Source organism: Apium graveolens, chromosome 1 (assembly GCF_009905375.1).
Source record: "Apium graveolens cultivar Ventura chromosome 1, ASM990537v1, whole genome shotgun sequence".
Classification (NCBI taxonomy): domain Eukaryota; kingdom Viridiplantae; phylum Streptophyta; class Magnoliopsida; order Apiales; family Apiaceae; genus Apium; species Apium graveolens.
In genome coordinates this window covers 179,326,514-179,347,184 of record NC_133647.1, presented here as the reverse complement: position 1 = coordinate 179,347,184, position 20,671 = coordinate 179,326,514, and the positions used below count along the sequence as shown (strand labels likewise).

Sequence of the window (20,671 nt, the reverse complement as noted above, 5' to 3'; positions counted from 1 at the left end):
ATTTACAATTATGCTAGGGCTTTTATGAAAATGTGATTTTTTTTTCAAAAAATGTTTTTTTAATTATTATTTTTTTTGCAAAAAATACTTTTTTTCAAAACTTTTTACAAAAATAAGGTTTGTTGACATTACGTTAAAAAGTAGGGTTTGATAGGCTAGTGATTGTTAAGTCGGCTGTCAAGTTGGTTGTTACTTAATTATGGCGTCTGAATTTTCATCGTTGCCTGATCATATTACAGAGCAGATCCTCGTAAAGATACCATGCATCAAGTCTATTATAACATGCACTTCCGTCTGGCGTCTCCAAATCATGGTATGCTTCCATAAAATCTCCTAGATTTATAGATATGCATCTCTCGAATTCAACTAATATGGAGTATTTTCTTTGCTTTTATGAGCATTATTTGAAATCTTCTTATCGTGTACAGTACAATGATAGTAAAGAACTTCAAACCTGTTATAATTTGAGTTTTCCTGCGGGGATCTTATAATGATAATTGGAAGCATCGATGGGCTAATTTGCTATACCCCCAAGTATAATAGTCTCAAGAGTGTATTTATATGGAATCCGGCCATTAGGAAGTTGAAAATTCTTCCAAAATCTAAATTCTACAAAAAAGAGGCTCTTTATGGATTTTTGTTTGATGCAAATGCTAATGACTTCAAGGTTGCCAAGATCAACTATAAAATCAGATGCAATGTTGAGGTGTATAGTTTGAGCACCAATTCATGGGATTTAATCGCAACTGGGGGCCCTAATTTAGGTATTTGTATCGCGGAGAATGTTATACATGTAGCTAATGGTACTCTTTATTGGCTGATACTTAGGGGATTTGCTATGTGGTTGATTATTTCTTACAACTTATGTAATGGAATTTTTAGAGAAACGGTAATAGGGCATGATGAGAACCTGCATTCTGACAGCTTGTTTGATTTATTAATAACGGAATCTGTTAGTCGTTCTCTTTTTGTTGTACGACACATGTTGTAGTCCCGCTTGATTTGTTGTGTACGGGTGTATGATGAGGGGTTGAATGAACTATACAAGATTGAATTGAGAGAGAATGAAAAACTATCTGCTTTAGTCTGTATTAGAAACTCAGTCAGCAATGAAGTTTTGTTCCGGGATTGTTATTACTCAGCAGATTCAAACGTAATGGTATGGAAATGGGTATTGAATGTTAAGGACTTGAGTGATGTGGAGGCAGTCAGACTCGAGGAGTTTTCTTCCACAGAGAGAGATAATGGTAGTATTAGTCATATATGGCCTTTTTCTGAAACGCTTCTTCTACTCAACGATTGAGACTCTGCAAATAATCACACGTTATGACAGCTACATATGGTCTTTGGTGTTTTCATGGTCTTGAATTTGCCTTTGAAATACATTTATCAAGGTGGGTTGCTGAAGAAGTTTATCAAGTGAGAGGCAGAATGAATGTACTAAGAATTGATTGAGTAAGACCTTTATGAAAAACCCCCTGTCTTTTCCAGGAACAGACTCGTGAACTTGTTCTTTATGTTTGTGTATTTATCTCGTGAACACTACTCATATCAAATGATCTCGCTCATGTTACCATGGCACACATAAAGATATAAATACATATTCACACACAAAAACACATTATTGTACACTATTGATGGCTGGTGATTACTGAAAGAGGGTGTAAGTGTGATGTTTGTCCTTCAGCGTGTGTAGTGCAGTGTTGCTGATAAATTATAATGTTGTAATGTGCATGTGAATCTTCAGTTAGACCGTGATCAACATTCCTCTTTTTTTCATAGATTTGGCAGATTGTCTGTTTCTATTGGTTTGTATTCTTTCATAGATTTATGCAGGTGCAAACCAAGGGAGGGTAAGATACGCCAAACCTGAGCTAAACTCAGAATTTATTTCAAGTCATGACATGCACTAAAAAATTTGTAAAATTTTTTACTTTTAACCTCCGATTACTCTTAAAAATCAGCGAGATTATCTAAAATGTTGAGAAATAGTGTTGAGATTAAAAGTTTGCCAGTGGACTACTGGGCTAGACTTCTCTTCATGGCGAAAAGACGTGCAAGTTATTAACACAGGATTCCTCTCCCAACTCACTCTTTATAAATAATATAAATTATTGAGTTTTAGTGATTTAATATGTGCTCATCTTTAACAATATTTTTTAATTTGACTCCTTAATTTATTTTTAATTTTTAAAAATATTTTTTTTTGCCAGCATTTTTAAAAATATTTTGAATTCACAAGAAAACAAAAATAAATAAAAAAAGAAAGATAGTGTTGTTATATAAAAAATAATAGTTAAGAGTGAAATTTGACTTTTAAAATTAAAAAGAGAGATGAGACTCTTCAATTAAGAGTGATTTTTTTTGTTGACAAATAAGGCTTATAGCCTTATAAATAGGTATCCAACGACCAAGTTATCCAACAGGGGTAAGAATTTAAAGATTTTGTTACAACAACATTTCGATTCAAATTCCTCAACTAAAGTTTTGAGTTAAGATATTAAATAAAAAGTATGTCGGAGATGATCCAAAGCCTCCGAGCCCAACTCCAAGACTGGTCTAAAAGTCCAAATTTGGACCCATTTCGGTCCAAATTCATCTAACAGTGGCCTAAATCTCAGTTCAAATTTGGACCGAAATTAAATAATAGTTTTTAATATATATTTTTTAATTTATTACATAAAATTTTGATTTCGAGTATTTTTAAATGCAATTAACCGATATTAGAATATTATTATTATTTATTTAAATAATAATTTAAATTAAAAAATATTTAAACATAATTAAATAAATATCATTACATTTCTTGAATTTAAATTACGAATACATTCAAACATTAAAATGAAGATTACAACATATAAAATTTAATTTGAAATACAACATAAATGAAAATGCGATGAGAACTAAATTATTAATTTAGTCCGACAAATTAAATCGACTTCCTCCAAGATAGTCAAAATATTGCCTGTAACCATTTAGGTTATTTTGAGATAAAACAAGTAATTAATAATAATAATAATAATAATATAAAAAAATATAAAGATAATATCTTATATCATACAAAAATAATATATTTATTATTATAATACTTTAAAATAATTAAATAAACATTTTGAGATTTGGACCGAAATTTAGGCCAAACTATTAGAATTGGAGAAATTCGACCCAAATTTGGACCAAACTCTTAAAATTGCACTCAACAATTGCGCAAGTTCGGATATGTGGGCAAGCTTTTCGTGGAGGTTGTCAGTTCCTTAAAATTATGATAAAAAAATTTTATTTTACTAATTTAGGATATTATAAGCTAGTTTAATTTCAACAAGATTTTTTATATTTGCTTTTTATAAATATAAGAGAAAGATGGGCATGGATGACAACATTGATTTTTTTAATTTTACTTTTATTGTTTTTTACTTAAAACTTCATATTTTTTTAATTTTAAAATTATTTAATTTATACATATTCACTTAATAAATTTATTATACCATATAAAATTAAATTTTTATTTTTGTTCTTTACTCCTCCGATTATGTATAGGATATAATATAATATTAAGATAATAATAGAAAATATGAGAATTATAATTATCATAAATAATTTGATAATATTCTTTTCATTAGTATTAATTTGGATTTATTTACTTTACTTGCTTTACTCATGAAATTTATGTTTTTCCTGTAATTTTTAATTAATTAAAATTTTCTATTTTTCACTCTATAATTTTCAAATGGTGAATATTATGAATTTCAATTTACTTTGTCTACTCTTTTATATTAAAAAGTTTTTAATGAAAATTTATAGGTGAAATTTGGTATGACGTCCAATTAATCGTGAATTCCTCTTTTATTTCTAATTTTATAATTATTAAATTTATACATATTCAGTTAATAAATTTATTATATCATATACAATTAATTTTTTTATGGTTGTTCTTTACTCCAATTATGTATAGGATATAATACAATATTAAGATAATGATAGAAAATATGAGAATGAATAATTATCATAAATAAGTTGATGATATTCTTTTCATTAGTATTCATTTAGATTTATTTACTTTACTTGCTTTACTCATAAAATTTATATTTTTTGTAATTTTTTATTAATTGAAAATTTCTATTTTTCACTCTATAATTTTCAGATGGTGAATATTGTGAATTACAATTTACTTTGTCTATTTTTTTATATCAAAACTTTTTTAATAAAAAAAATTTGGGTGAAATTTGGTGTGACGTCCAATTAAACGTGAATTCTTCTTTTATAGACTATGTTTACTATAGTTATTACCTTTTTCTAAAATTTTTTGTTTATAGTTTAGTGTGATTTTTATATTTCTTCTTTTTTCCGTTTATCAATATTAAGATTTCGTTTTTTGCAAATTTAGTACATTGTTATATTGTTAATTGTGAATTCTTCTTTTATTTCCAATTTTAAAATTATTAAATTTATACATATTCACTTAATAAATTGATTATATCATATACAATTAATTTTTTTATAGTTGTTCTTTACTCTAATAATGTATATGATATAATAAATATTAAGATAAAGATAGAAAATATGAGAATTTATAATTATCATAAATAAGTTGATGACATTCTTTTCATTAGTTTTCATTTAGATTTATTTACTTTACTTGCTGTACTAATGAAATTTATGTTTTTTGTAATTTTTTTATTAATTGAAATTTTCTATTTTTCACACTATAATTTTCAGATGGTGAATATAGTGAATTACAATTTACCTTGTGTTAGGAGTTGTCCCACATCGTTTATGAGAGGGGTAGTTTGCTAGAATATAAGCAGTCACACAACTCCAATTATTATGATGCCTTTTGGGAGGTGTCCAAAAACAAATCCGTGCGGGCTCGGCCCAAAGTGGACAATATCATACTAATTTGGAGTTAAGGCGTGCTCAGCAAGCCCAACAAGTGGTATCAGAGCTATGGTTGAAACGGTCCATAACAATCTCAGATGGGCTCCAGAAGTGACCTAGGAAGAGGCAGATGGGCTTGCCCCAGAATGGACTCAAAGAAAAGGCAGACGGGCCTTACAGTATGGGCCTAGGGGGAGCAGATAGCCAGATGGACTTTCAGTATGGGTCGAGGGGGAGTCTGGTCACACTGAAGGTGGCAGAATCGACAGGTGTCGGGCCCGATGAATGAAGGGGGAGATTGTTAGGAGTTGTCCCACATCGTTTGTGGGAGGGGCAGTTTGCTAGAATATAAGCAGTCAGACAAGTCCAATTAGTATTATGCATTTTGGGAGGTGCCCAAAAACAAACCCGTGCGGGCTCGGCCCAAAGCGGACAATATCATACTAATGTGGAGTTAGGCCTGCTTAGCAAGCCCAACAAGTGGTATCAGAGCTTCAGGTTGTAACGCTCCAATAATGGACCTAGGAGGAGGCAGATGGGCTACCTAGTATGGGCTCAAGCAAAAGGCATGTGGACTTTCCAGTATGGGCCTAAGGGGATTCAGAAAGCCAGTAGGATTCCAGGATGGGTCAAGGGGAAGAAGATCACACAATTAGGTGGCAGATTCGGCAGGTGTCAAGCCCGATGTGTAAAGGGAGGATTGTTAAGAGTTGTCCCACAACGTTTGTGCGAGGGGCAGATTGTTATAATATAAGCAGCCAGATAACTCCATTAGTATGAGGCCTTTTGGGAGGTGCCAAAAAATAAATCCGTGCGGGCTCGACCCAAAACGGACAATATCATACTAATGTGGAGATAGGCCTGCTTAGCAAGCCCAACAAGTGGTATCAGAGCCATGGTTGAAACGGTCCATAACAACCTCAGATGGGCTCCAGAATTGACCTAGGAAAAGGCAGATGGGCTTGCCCTAGAATGGGCTCAAGGAAAAGGCAGACGGGCCTTCCAGTATGGGCCTAGCGGGAGCAGATAGCCAGATGGACTTTCAGTATGGGTCGAGGGGGAGCCTGGTCACACTGAAGGAGGCAGAATCGACAGGTGTCGGGCCCGATGTGTGAAGGGGGAGATTGTTAGGAGTTGTCCCACATCGTCTGTGGGAGGGGCAGTTTGCTAGAATATAAGCAGCCAGACAACTCCAATTAGTATGAGGCCTTTTGGGAGGTGCCAAAAAATAAACTCGTGCGGGCTCAGCACAAAGCGGATAATATCATACTAATGTGGAGTTAGGCCTGCTTAGGAATCCCAACAAGTGGTATCAGAGCTTCAGGTTGTAACGCTCCAAAAACAATCTCAGTTGGGCTTCCATAATGGACCTAGGAGGAGGCAGACGGGCTACCCAGTATGGGCTCAAGCAAAAGGCAGGTGGATTTTCCAGTATGGGCCTAGGGGGAGTCAAAAAGCCAGTAGGATTCCAGGATGGGTCAAGGGGAAGAAGATCACACAATCAGGTGGCAGAATCGGCAGGTGTCGAGCCCGATGTGTAAAAGAAGGATTGTTAAGAGTTGTCCCACATCGTTTGTGGGAGGGGCATATTGCTATAATATAAGCAGCCAGATAACTCCATTAGTATGAGGCTTTTTGGGAGGTACCCAAAAATAAATCCGTCCCACATCGTTTGTGGGAGGGGCAGTTTGCTAGAATATAAGCAGTTAGACAACTCCAATTAGTATGAGGCCTTTTGGGAGGTGCCCAAAAACAAATCCATGCGGGCTCGACCCAAAGCGGACAATATCATACTAATGTGGAGTTAAGGCGTGCTTAGAAAGCCCAATAAGTGGTATCAGAGCTATGGTTGTGACGGTCCATAACAATCTCAGATGGGCTCCAGAAGTGACCTAGGAAGAGGCAGATGGGCTTGCCCTAGAATGGGCTTAAGGAAAAGGCAGGTGGTCCTTCCAGTATGGGCCTATGGGGAGCAGATAGCCAGATGGACTTCCAGTATAGGTCAAGGGGGAGCCATATTCACAATCAGGAGGCAGAATCGACAGGTGTCGGGCCCGATGTGTGAAGGGGGAGATTGTTAGGAGTTGTCCCACATCGTTTGTGGGAAGGGCAGATTTGTAGAATATTAGCAGCCAGAGAACTCCAATTAGTATGAGGCCTTTTGGGAGGTGCCCAAAACCAAACCCGTCCGGGCTCGACCCAAAGCGGACAATATCATATTAATGTGGAGTTAGGATATTTTGATTGGACAATTCTCAATTTTTTTATAAGACCAAGCCCAACAAGTGGTATTAGAGCTATGGTTAAAACGGTCCACAACAATCATAGATGGGCTCCAGAAGTGACCTAGGAAGAGGCAGATGGGCTTGCCCCAAAATGGGCTCAAGGAAAAGGCAGATGGGCCTAGGGGGAGCAGATAACCAGATGGACTTTCAGTATGGGTCGAGGGGGAGTCTGGTCACACTGAAGGTGGCAGAATCGGCAGGTGTCGGGCCCGATGTGTGAAGGGGGAGATTGTTAGGAGTTGTCCCATATCGTTTGTGGAAGGGGCAGTTTGCTAGAATATAAGCAGTCAGACAACTCCAATTAGTATGAGGCCTTTTGGGAGGTGCCCAAAAACAAATCCGTGCGGGCTCGGCCCAAAGCGGACAATATCATACTAATGTGGAATTAAGGCGTGCTCAACAAGGCCAACACTTTGTCTATTTTTTCTTATATTAAAAACTTTTTAATAAAAAATATTTGGGTGAAATTTGGTGTGGCGTTCAATTAAACGTGAATTTTTCACTATGTTTACCATAGTTATTACCTTTTTAAAATTTTTTTATTATATTTTAGTATGATTTTTATATTTCTTCTTTTTTCCGTTATCAGTATTGGGATTTTGTTTTTTGCAAATTTAGTATATTGTTATATTGTGTTTTTTTGCAGGTTGGTGTTTGTTTTGCACTGAACTTATAACTAATAGAGAGTGATTTACAATCTTAACCTTGACGACCATACCATCTTATGGTACCACCTAAACTCTCTTACACCAATTATATATATGATATAATATAATATAATTATATATAAGTTTTTGTCTTGTTTATTAACAAGGTGTTTAGTCCTATATGTTGTTTTTGCTAATACGTTATTTGGTTTCTGATATATCAAATGGCGGCGCCGAGAGAAAGTTTGGAAGATCTGTATTCACGACTCACACTAGAGGAGGAAGATGACGGGGGTATGATTGTTACAGGTGGTCTACCGGAGAAAGAAAAGAAGACATATGTGTTAGTGGGTAGATTTTTTACGGAGAAAAATATAAACTTCAATGCAATGTAGAATGTTATGGCTTCTTTATGGCGACCACGGGAGGGAATGGAAATACATGATATTGGTGGTCAACGATAATCATTTGTTTGCTTTCATGTGTTAGATTTGAAGAAAGTAATGGAAGGAGGACCATGGACTTTTGAACAGAGCTTGCTTGTTTATCAAAAACTGGGTGAAAATGAAGATCCACACCACATCCAGTTAGATAAAACAGATATGTGGATACAAATATATGATTTTCCAAAAGGTTTGTTCTTGGAGAATGTATTAATCAATATTGGAAATTTTGTGGGAGTCTTTGTAAGTTCGGATCCTACAAACATTAATGGTCAGTGGAAGATGTATGCACGTATTCGAGTAACCATGGATATCAACAAACCCCTGAAGAGGAGGATGAAGATTAAGAGAGATGGTGGAGAATGGAGTTGGATCAATTTTAAGTATGAGCATTTGAGCACTTTTTATTTTGTATGTGGCATGTTGGGACACCTGGAACGAGATTGTGGTATTGTGTATGCACACCCGAAGATGGGGATAACTCGTGCTTATGGAGGTTGGTTAAGAGCACCAACACGAAATATGAAAAATCAAAATCTAGGAGCTAGATGGTTGAGAACTGGAGCTGATAGTCATGAGAATAAAGCATGGGAGGCAAATTCATCAAAAAAAACTCAGTCGACCACCGCTGAAGGAAAGGATAAGGCGGAGGCGAGTTTCATGGAAGTTGACGGAAAATTAGCCGAAATCTTAGGAGATGATGGGGTGATTAAGGTTGTTCAGCGTAAGGAACGGGATATGTTGGGAGATGACATAGTTGTTAATCAGTTGGAGAATGTTACGGGGGAGAATAAATTTGAAAATGAGTTAATTGTATTGGATCCCAAGAGGAGGCGGGTGGATATAGCAAATATTGTGGGAGACAATGAGGATGATATTTTGAATGGGCCTATTCAAGCAAATGGGCCAAAAAATGTGCAAAAGGCGGGTCCGGTGGAGCAGGCCCGCCTAGAAAAATGAGCGTCTTGGTTTGGAACTGTCGTGGGCTGGGTAAACCACGTACAATCCAATTCTTAAAAGAAATTACCCATTAGCTGAAGCCTAGTTTTATTTTTTTATCAGAAATGTTAGCCACAAAAAATAAAGTAAATAAAGTCTGTAGGGAAATAAGTTTTACAGGGTGCTGGGTTTTTGATGCTCATGGGCACAGTGGGGGATTGGCGCTTCTATGGAGGAATGAAGGTGCCTGTGAAATAAAGAAGAGTAGTCATCATTTTATCGTTTTTGAAGTTGGGAATGATCAAGTTGGGCATTGGAGATATACTGGATTCTATGGGTGCCCAGAGCGTAGTAGGCGTAGTGAGTCGTGGGAGATAATTCGTACTTTGGAAAATCAATCCGAGTTGTCATGATGTATTATTGGTGATTTTAACGACCTTTATGCTTGCTGATGAAAAAAGGGGTGGAAGAGAGCATCCGCGTAGATGTTTATATGGTTTTACGGATACGATTACTGATTGTGGTTTGGTAGACTTGGGCTTTGTTGGTGAAAAGTATACGTGGGAGAGATCTAGAGGGATAGAAAATTGGGTGCAGGAGCGATTAGATCGGGGTTTGGCGAATCAGGAGTGGTGCAATATATTTCCAGCTGCAGAAGTAAGAGTCTTGGAGATAGCCACATCAGATCACTTACCTCTCTATTTGCAGTTAAATAAACAAGTTTATGTGCCTCGAAACAAGCGTTTTAAATTTGAGAATGTATGGCTTAGAGAAAAAGAATGTTTTTGGTTGGTTAAAAACAGTTGGGAGTCCATGGAAGGCAAACATATTATTGATAAAATTAGTTACTGTTGTTTTCGTTTGGAGGAATGGGGTGGAGGAACTAGTCGGGAGTTTAAAAGAAAATTAATAGAGTGTCGTGAAAAGTTGAGAAGATTGAGGTCTCGAAGGGATGTTATGGGTATTCAAGATTACAATGCAATGCGATGGGAGTATCTAAATTTGTTGGAAAGGAAAGAAATTTACTGGAGACAGAGGGCGAAACAGTTCTGGCTCCAAGAAGGAGACCAGAACACACGTTTTTTCCATCGGTATGCCTCAATGCGGAAAAATAGTAATTCTTTTAGGCGTATCAAAAATGAAAACGGGGAATGGAAGGATACGCCATAAGATATTCAGGAGGTGGTTACGAGTTACTTCTCTCGGTTATTTCAATCGTCGATGTCAGGTGGAGTTTTATCAGATCGGGAAAGGGTGAACCAGGTTACAGAAAATGAAAATGCAGATCTTATAGCAGCAGTTACGGATATAGAGGTGAAAGAGGCTATTTTCTCAATGCATCCGGAAAAATCACCTGGGCCAGACGGTTTGAATCTGGCGTTTTACCAGAATTTTTGGAGTATAGTAGGTAATGATGTGATTAAGGTGTGCCAACGTTTCATGGTTACAGGGGAATTATCAGTTGGAACGAATCAAACTCTAGTCTGTTTACTACCGAAAGTGAAAGTCCCGACTGTGATGACAGAGTTAAGACCCATATCTTTATGTAATGTCTTGATTAGGATCGTTTCAAAAGTCGTCAAATAGACTCAAACCATGCCTGGGGAAGCTGATATTTGATAAACAAAGTGCTTTTGTTGAAGGTCGATTGTTAACAGATAATGCTCTTATTGCTTTTGAGGTAAATCATTATATGAAACGGCTTACACAAGGAAAGAATGGGGTGGCAGGCTTTAAAATCGATATCTCCAAGCATACGATAGATGGAGTTTTATCAGAAATATGTTGCAAAAATTTGGTTTTAGCGAAATTTGGAAGGACAGAGTTATGAACCTTGTTACATCAGTTTTTTACAGCTTTGTACACAATGCTAGCGTGTTTGGAGATGTAGTTCCGCAGAGAGGGGTACGGCAAGGTGATCCGATATCACCGTATCTCTATATTCTATGTGCAGAAGGTCTAAGCTCTATTATTCGGAGGAATGAAGATGCAAGGTTGTTGTATGGTTGTGTGATAGCTAGAGGTGTTCCTGCTATTTCTCATCTTCTATTTGCTGATGACTGTTATTTTTTCTTTAGAGCTAATAAACCGGAGGCGAATGTCATGAAAAGAATTTTGGATTGTTATGAAGATGTATCGGGCCAGGTGATTAACAGATTAAAGTCGACTATTATTTTCTCGCCAAATACGAGTGATATGGATAAAGAGGAGGTTTGTGAGCAGCTTGGGGTTAACGTGATTCAAACTCCAGGAACTAATCTTGGTATGCCTAGGTGTATCGGTCGGAGAAAAGTTGCAACTTTCTCTTTCTTAACGGAGAGAGTACAACAAAAAAATCCAAGGGTGGCAGCATCAACATATCTCGAAAGCTGGTAAATTGATATTGCTGAAATCAGCGGCGCAAGTTCTTCCAAATTTTGGATGAACATCTTTCTAATACCATTGGAGATTTGTGAGGATATTGAAAGGAAAATGAATGCATTTTGGTGGGGAAATGGGGGTCAGAATAAGGGTATTAGGTGGATGTCTTGGGACAGGCTTTGTTTGGTGAAGGAAGATGGTGGTTTGGGTTTTATAAAGCTAAAGGATTTTAATTTAGCTATGTTGGCGAAACATGCTTGGAGGCTAATAAATAATATAAACCCATTGGTGACTCGCTTAATGCGGGCAAGATATTTCCCGAACTCAGATTTTCTTAATGCTCGTATTGGTGCTAATCTGAGCTATGTATGGAAGAGTATTTTTGAGACTGTTAGGTCACACACACTGTAGAAGGAGGTTGAATACAGTGTTTACTACAATCAAATCGAATATAAGAACTCAAGTAACAGAACACAGATTTTATTCAACACAATAAACTCTGTTACAAAGAACTGTTCTCTCTCAGTGATGAACAAATTATCACGAGAGCTGTCAGGGTTACAATGAATAATATTCTCAAATTAGATAACACATCTAGTGTAAACCCTATGCTGTGTTTATATACACACACAATTACAAGATAATCTTCTAATTAATATCGAACATAAGTCTGCATCCTAAAATATATCAACTAGTTATCTTTTCTTCCAAGTATTCTATTCTTCATAGAATTCTTCTTCATGCATATCTCTTCTTGTTTTAGTCTCGATCTTCTTTCCTTCAATCAGCCGCCTTCCTTATCTGAAAGTCTCCTTAAGTCCTGATATTATCTCCTAATAAATATCTTCTGATAACTTAAGTTTTGACAACTTAAGTTCTGATATCTTAAGTCCTGACTTCAGTTTAAGTACTGATTTCCAGTTAAGTCCTGATTTGTCCTGTTAGTTAAGATCTGAAAACTAAACACAACTCATTATTAGACATGGCATCACAAATATATCTAAAAATCTCCCCTACTTGTAAATTATCATAATATACAAGTTCAACAGATATTTGATTATGTCAAAAACATTAAGTACAAATGCATGAGAATTTGACTAGATAACTACAACTTACAGTCCTTATAGCTTTACCATCCTTAAAGTTTGATATCAGCTTCAGTCTGTATATACTTCAGAATTTAAGCAGTTGTAGATCTTTGACTTGGCTTCAATTTCTGATCTCTTTGATGTCAGGAGTTGTTCTGATATAGTTCTTCAAAAGTGTTCTCTCAGCATATTCAAGTTCATTGACCATCCTCCTTTTAGCATCTTTAAGTTCAACTGTATCTTCACCTGTTTGGAAGATAGCAGCCCTGAGATCATTTATTTTAGCTTTTCTTATATCCTGATTCAGTCTGATGATATAGGCTTTATCAGACTCTAGATTGAATTCAAGTCCCTTAATACCAGAAAATGTAGTGATGATTTTTGCAGTATTAGACTTCATTTCAACAATATCACCATTATGATCTCTGTATTTAGGAAAGTATGGCCTATCAGACTTTACGGAGTAAAGTTTGTTCTGCCTTTGAATATCATATTTTAAATAACTGGCAGCACCATTTGTTGATCTGTTTTTCACTTGAAGTAGAAATAACACATGTTGCAATTCTTCAAAATACTTCAATCGAATAGCATTCTTCCTAATTTGGAATACCCTCTCATCTGTCATAAAGTATAACATGACATCTTCTTTCAAAATAGAGTGGTAAACCATTTGTACAGATTCAAGTTGATTCAATCTTTCAGGAGTTTCTCCTACTCCTGGTTCACTTAAGGAAGTTGGATCATTGGTAGTATTGTTTACTCTCTTCTCTTTAGAACTACCCAATCCTGATTTGTCTCTAGCTTCCTTTCCTCTAATAACTCTTGCATCAAAACCACTTGATGTAGTCTTCAAAAGTTGAGTAGATTGTTGAGCTTTGGTAAAACCAGGTAGTAACATCCTTGAAGGTTCAATATGAGCAATGTCAGAGGTTTCCTTTTCTTTATCTTCTGATATCAAACCAAATTGAGCTATGTCAGAGGTTGCTTGCTTCACTGTAATATCAGATTTTACTAAGTCCTGATCTTGAACAACATGAGCTCTGTCAGAGGTTGTTTGAATATCATTTTTCTTCAAAATCCGACTAGTATCTTCATCATTAATTATTTCTTCATCCATGATTGGCATGTATACATTTACAGGTTCATCAATTTTTGCTTTGCCCTTGGATCTTGGATCTACCTCCACTTGTGATTTGGCTTTGGTTGCCTCAGAATTTGTCTTCTCCTTAATCACAATACCCTTAGGCTTTGGAAGCTTTAGACTTGGATTTGACATTTTCTGCTTTAAATCTGGCTTCTTCTTCCTTTAGACTTTCAAAGTCCATTCCTGGATTTTCTTTAAGAAATAATCTCTTTGAAATTTCTTCATCCAGCTTCTGTAACTTAGGGTCTTGATAGAAACTATTGTTTTCTTCCCCTTGAGCTTCAGTTTCTGCATAAACTCTTGACTTTCACCCTGTGTAGGAACATCAGGCTTTGTCAGAACTTGTTTACCAGAACTTATTCTTCTATCAGCATCAGAGGTTGATCTCTGTATAGAAGTTTCAGCTGTCCTTGATGAAGAACCTTTGCCTTGACCATGACCTCTATCCTTTTCAGAGTTTCCCTGGTCATCATTTCCATCATCCTTACCCTTCAGTACTTGACTAGATTTGCATTTGGACTTAATCACTTTCTCCCCCTTTTCGGCATCAGCAGGTAGAAGAAGAGAGACAAGCAATTCCACTAAGGATCGAATCTCATTGAGTTGAGTTTGCTGAGAAGCTTGATTCTTTAGAATTTCAGAAATCTGATCTTGTTGCTTCTCCTGAGTCTTTTTAATATACCCAATTCGGTCAAAGGCTGACTTAAAATATCTGTTCTTTTCCAATTTTACATTCATATCTTGCTGGATCAGTGATTCTTGAATTTTGTTCACCTTGTCATGAGTTATTGAGTGTTGAGCTTGAAGATTCCTGGTACTCAATGCAGTAACTCTAAGTTGTGCCTTGAAATCATCATTTATCAACATTTCATCAGCTTTGGCCAGGTGCTCAGCAAGAATTTTTTCAGTAGGAACAAAATTAACTTTGTTCCACTCCTTAGTCCACTCCTTTCCTCTAGGAGTTTCACTCCAAGGTACTGGTGCATCCTCTCTAACAAACTTCTTGATTAGATCAACTTTGCATGGAGCTTGTTGAGGTGCATGTCCAGATGGACCAGCTGCATCAGCATCTACATTTGTAGCAGCTTCACCAGTAATTTCAGCATTGTCAGCATCAGAACTTACAGAGCCTGCAGTATCAGCATCCTCTGATAGAATAACAGTATGTGAGGCTATAAAGGTTTCAACATCATCCTCTAAATTCTGATCTGCAACTAAGTTCTGATCAACATCCAAATTTTGATGCCCACCTATAATCTGATCTTCATCATCTAGATTCAGAACTGGTGTTGTTGGAATATCTGCATTGAAATCAGCATCCAAAATTGGTGTTGTTGGTGGAGTGAGTTGAGTTGGTGGAGCTTCCAAGTACAGAACCTCAGGCACAACCAAGTTATGTATGTCTATTTCAGCACTTGTACCTGGGTCTTCAGCATGTACTGGATCATTAATAGGAGACACAGGAGGTGTGGGCACTTGCTCTGGAATATCCTCTTATTCTTGAATAGGAGACTTGTGAGCTGATTCAGTAGTGGGAAGTAATTCAATTACTATAGGTTCTGTTGGGATCAGAGATTCTTGACCCCCTTCCTTAGTTGTTGCTTCCAGGATTTCTTCAGAGTGTGATGATTCACTTACAGCCCTCCTGGCTCTTTGTTTTTAAGTCTCTTTGCTGAAGTAGATACTTTGGGAGCTTCATCATCAGAATTTAGCTTTCTAAGCCTTTTGAGGGGCCTAGAACTCCCAGTTTCAGTATCTTTCTGAGAAGAGATCTTCTCAGCTTCTACAATAACATGTTCTGATATTGGAACCTGTTCCTCAGTATCTGACTCATCTCTCAGAATAATTCTCCTTCTCTTCTACTGAGACTGAGGCACATACTGTGTCCTCTTGGGTTTTGAAGATGAAGGTTTCACCGGATGTGCTGAAGGTTGTGGTTTTATTTGAGGTTGATGAGAGATGGTATGTTCTGATGACTGTTTTGGTGGCTGTGATGTGGTGGTGGGTTGGACATCAGGGTAGACAGATGTGTAAGTTTGTGGATCAACATTTACTAAGATTTGTTTTACTGATTGAGGGATTTGTAATGGTCTCAAAACTCTCTTCTTAGTATCAGAGTTTAACATGTCATTAAAGGCTATTTTTGCAAGCTTAAAGGGTGAAATTAAATTACTGGCTGGTTGGGGTTCATCAGCACAATAAAAAGTATATATAAGCTGACAGAATCTAGAAAAATAGACTACATTCCTATCTTCTATCATCCTATCCCTTATGAAACCTAGCACAACACTTGCATAATCAAAATGAGTTTGATTGATAAGGGCATACCCGATTTGCTGACTCATTATGGGAATAGCATCAAAGTTGGAGCATTTATTGGCGGATGCCTTATTGATACAGTCAAAGAAAAAGCTCCATTCCTTTCTGATATAAGATCGTTTCAGTTGACCTAGCTTTCCCAAGCTTTGCTCATAGCCCAAACTTGTCATAAGCTACTGTAAAACCGGCTCCTCCACTGTTGAGAATGTACAGTCTTCAGGTAAATGGAGAGCTTTACGAACAACCGATTTAGTAACCACATGCTCGACATCTCCTGATGTAAAAATTATGCTTGGTGATCCAGCAGCACCACCATTATCAAATAGCCCAGTTCGCCAAAACGTCAACACTTGTTTGCTTGAAATAGATTGAGGTTGGGTCAAAGTGTACCCAATCTCACTATTAGCTAAGAAATCTTGCACAAAGTGCAGATCTGATGGAGTTTCAGCCTTATTCAAGATTACAGCATAGTTATTTGGTACAAACTTGGCTCCATCAACAATTAAATCCTTGGGCGCCATCAGAAATAAGTGAGAAGTTAGAGTGCCTGAAAGGTGTTTGAGAAAATGTATGTAAAGAAAACCATCAAAAAATGTGAGAGAATAAGAAAAAGAGAGAGATTGAATAGAATAGATATATGAATAAAAGATTTGAAAATCTTTTATCTCTTTTACTTAGACAACCCACGTGACAATAGTTATTGAGAAGTGGAACAGACCTTACACCTGTCAACCATGCAGCAGTTAAGACAAAAGTTAATGGGCACGGTAAATAAGTAATGATTACTTTGCACGTTCAGTTTTTTTCAAAAAGAAACTGTTCCCACTAAATAAATGATTATTACTGCTTTATCTCACATAATCCAATATTCTGAAAAATATAACCGTATAAGTAATGACTTAAAAGAAAACCAAGTGAATAAACACTGCCACGTTAGCATCATAACTTGATTATTATCAGAATTTAAAAGTCATCAGAATATGGCTTCTTAACTCAAAAGGTGAATATTTATTTCTATAATTCTTCACACAAATACTGATATGGTTATAACAGAACTTAATCATCAAAACTTCCATCAGAACTTGTCCTTAGAATTTATGCAACTGACACTTGGACTGTTCATCTAAAACAACATTGATCACCACAGTAATTTTCATCATTCATATGGAGTGCAAGTGTGTGCATTAAGCTAAATATCAGACAAAGAGTAAAGTCTGATTCACTTCAGTACATCTTATAAATAAGGCATAACTAAGAACTTTGCTCAAAATCTGTCATTATTCTGAAGTCTACTATAGAATGAGTTCATGCATAAGTCTACCTCAACTATTTTGTGCTCATTTTATGCATCTTTTGAAATTCCTTTTTACAGTGGCTTCTCAGTGTAAGTGAGTCACGACTGCTTATCAAAATTTATGCTGTTATCAGAGTATCTCTCCAGTAATCAGAGAATGTGAAAAGTCACCAAGAAAATTTATTTTACTTTTCTAATGCATATTACTTAATACCAGCAATGCACTTGGGTCTTCTCTTCCACATGTATTTTTCTCTAGATCTCAAAGGAGTACCTGATTTTTATTTCTTTTCTTTTTCTTTTTCTTTTGATAAGTGAGGTTTATCAGCACTTAGTACATCCATAAGATTTACCAACATCAGAACTTAACAGATAAGAAGCACCATTCTTAGTTTTTGACTTAGTAATAAGATACACAAAGTAAACCTAACCAAGCTCAATATCAGAATTTGCTTGTGTTAAAAATTTCCACATAAACAATTACTTCAAACATGGGATCTTTAGTATATTCAAGACTACTAGGTCAACATCTAGCACAGTTATCCTCATTGGATTGAATAGTCACAGAAACATTCATATCACTATCAGAGTTTAGAAATTCACATCAGACAACAATCAGCACTTAGAAAATTTCAATTTAAGCACAGAATACACAAAGATAATAATATCTGTAAATACTGATCATAAAGTCTGATGTATCAGAACATAAACTAAGCAGATTTAGAGAAAGAACCTGAAACTATTCCAAGTTCATTTACCAATCTTGTAAAAGTAGCCTCACACGGTGGTTTTGTGAAGATATCTGCTAGTTGTTGATCTGTTGGAACAAAGTGCAATTCCACTGTACCCTCCATCACATGTTCCCTTATCAAGTGGTACCAAATGCTGATGTGCTTTGTCATTGAGTGTTGAACTGAATTACCTGTCATAGCAATAGCACTTTGATTATCACAGTAGATAGGGATTTTAGAATATATTAACCCATAATCCAGTAACTGATTCTTCATCCAAAGAATCTGTGCACAACAGCTTCCTGCATCAATGTATTCTGCTTCTGCAGTTGATGTGGAAATTGACTATTATTTCTTGCTAAACCAAGAAACCAATCTGCCTCCAAGAAATTGGCAGCTTCCACTTGTGCTTTTCCTGTCAATTTTGCATCCTGCAAAATCTGTATCTGAGTAACCTATTAGCTTAAAGTCTGATTCCCTAGGATACCACAATCCTATATCAGCTGTACCCTTAAGGTACTTGAATTTTTTTTTACAGCTGTTAAGTGAGGTTCTCTTGGATCTGCTTGAAATCTTGCACAAAGATAAGTAGCATACATGATATCAGGTCTACTTGCAGTTAGATAGAGTAATGAGCCAATCATACCTCTGTAATCAGTAATGTCTACTAATATACCAGTATCCTTATCCAATTTTGTTGCAGTGGCCATAGGAGTAGATGCACTTGAACAATCTTGCATTCCAAATTTCTTCAACAAATTTCTGGTGTACTTAGATTGACAAATAAAAGTTCCTTCTTCATTATGCTTGACTTGAAGGCCCATAAAATAGCTAAGTTCTCCCATCATACTCATTTGATATCTTGACTACATTAGCTTGGCAAACCTTTTACAAAGTCTGTCATTTGTAGAACCAAAAATGATATCATCAACATATATCTGCACCAAAAGTAAGTCCTTTCCATGGTTGAGATAGAATAAAGTTTTGTCAATAGTCCATCTGTTAAATCCATTTTCCAGAAGAAACTGAGCTAATGTCTCATACCATGCTCTTGGAGCTTGCTTAAGGCCATAAAGTGCTTTATCAAGTCTGTAGACATGATGAGGAAATTTTGAATCTATAAAACCTGGAGGTTGTTCAACATATACTTCTTCTTCCAATTCTCCATTAAGAAAAGCACTTTTTACATCCATTTGAAAGACTGTAAACTTTTTGTGAGCAACATAAGCCAAAAATATCCGTATGGCTTCCAATCTAGAAACTGGTGCAAATGTTTCATCATAATCAATTCCCTCATGTTGAGAATATCCTTTTGCAACCAGACTTGCTTTATTCCCTGTAATTATGCCATCACTATCAGTTTTGTTTCTGAACACCCACTTTGTACCAACAACTGATCTGTTCTTTGGTCTTGGCACTAGGGTCCAGACTTTATTTCTTTCAAATTCATTTAACTCTTCCTGCATTGCTTGCACCCAATCAGCATCTTAAAGAGCTTCTTCCACTTTTTTTGGTTCAGCCTGAGAAAGAAAAGAGTGATAGAGACACTCATTTGATGTTGATGTTCTAGTTCTTATACCTGCTTCAGGATCTCCAATAATCAAGTCAGGTGTATGTGCTTTAGTCCACTTCCTTGCAGATGGAAGATTATATCTAGAAATGGATGCTCCCCCATGATCCATGCTGTCTCCATCAACATTTTCTGATACTCCCCTGAAATTATGCTCTCTGAGTTGGATCATTCAGAAATTGAGTTTCTAGAATTATCAGAATTTGGCCCATCAGAACTTGATGAATCAGAATTCGAGTTTCCAGAATTATCAGAACTTGGCCCATCAGAACTTGATGAATCAGAACTTAAAGAGCCTGTTCTAGTTTCTGATGATTCTTGAGATGTGGTTGGATTTTCAATATGCTCCCCCTGCACAGGTGCATTTTCCTTTGGTATAGTCACCACAGTTTCAATAACATTAGAGTTTAACCCATCAGAGTTTGCAGTATCAGGATTTAGACTGTCAGGATTTAGAATGTCATGATTTACAGAATCAGAATTTAAAATTTCATTCTCAAATCTCAGCTGATCATGATCATTGAAATCTTCAAGTCCTGTAATCTTCTTATCATTAAAAGAGACATTGATAGATTCCATGACAACCCTTGTTCTTAAATTGTAGACTCTGAAGGTTTTTGTGCAAAGTGGATATCCAACAAAAATTCCTTCATCGGCTTTTAGATCAAATTTGGATAGTTGTTCAGGATGAGTCTTAAGAACAAAACACTTGAATCCAAATACATGAAAATACTTCAGATTTGGCTTTTTTTTCTTCACCGTCTCATATGGTGTTTTTCCATGCTTGTTGATAAGTGTTGCATTCTGAGTAAAACAAGCAGTCTGCACAGCTTCAGCCCAAAAATAGGTTGGTAACTTTACTTCATCAAGCATAGTTCATGCAACTTCAATAAGAGTTCTATTCTTTCTTTCAACAACTCCATTTTGCTGTGGAGTTCCAGGAGCAGAAAATTCCTGCTTGATTCCATGGTCTTT

At 36.2% G+C, this 20,671-nt stretch overlaps 3 protein-coding genes across 3 annotated transcripts; all 3 read left to right on the top strand.

Annotated features, from left to right (window-relative positions):
• The first annotated feature begins 490 nt into the window (after positions 1-490).
• On the top strand, positions 491-7,850 carry LOC141712329 (uncharacterized). The gene is made up of 5 exons (XM_074515228.1): positions 491-889; positions 992-1,159; positions 1,748-1,853; positions 1,965-2,060; positions 7,807-7,850. The coding sequence occupies exons 1-5, from the start codon at positions 491-493 to the stop codon at positions 7,848-7,850; spliced, it is 813 nt and encodes a 270-aa protein (XP_074371329.1).
• Positions 7,851-9,630: 1,780 nt separating this feature from the next.
• Positions 9,631-10,359, top strand: LOC141712322 (uncharacterized). Its single transcript, XM_074515214.1, has one exon. It carries the CDS (start codon positions 9,631-9,633, stop codon positions 10,357-10,359), a length of 729 nt encoding a protein of 242 aa, XP_074371315.1.
• Positions 10,360-10,410: 51 nt separating this feature from the next.
• LOC141712314 (uncharacterized) lies at positions 10,411-11,565 on the top strand. The gene is made up of 3 exons (XM_074515201.1): positions 10,411-10,555; positions 10,752-10,870; positions 11,008-11,565. The coding sequence occupies exons 1-3, from the start codon at positions 10,411-10,413 to the stop codon at positions 11,563-11,565; spliced, it is 822 nt and encodes a 273-aa protein (XP_074371302.1).
• The last annotated feature ends 9,106 nt before the right edge of the window (positions 11,566-20,671 follow it).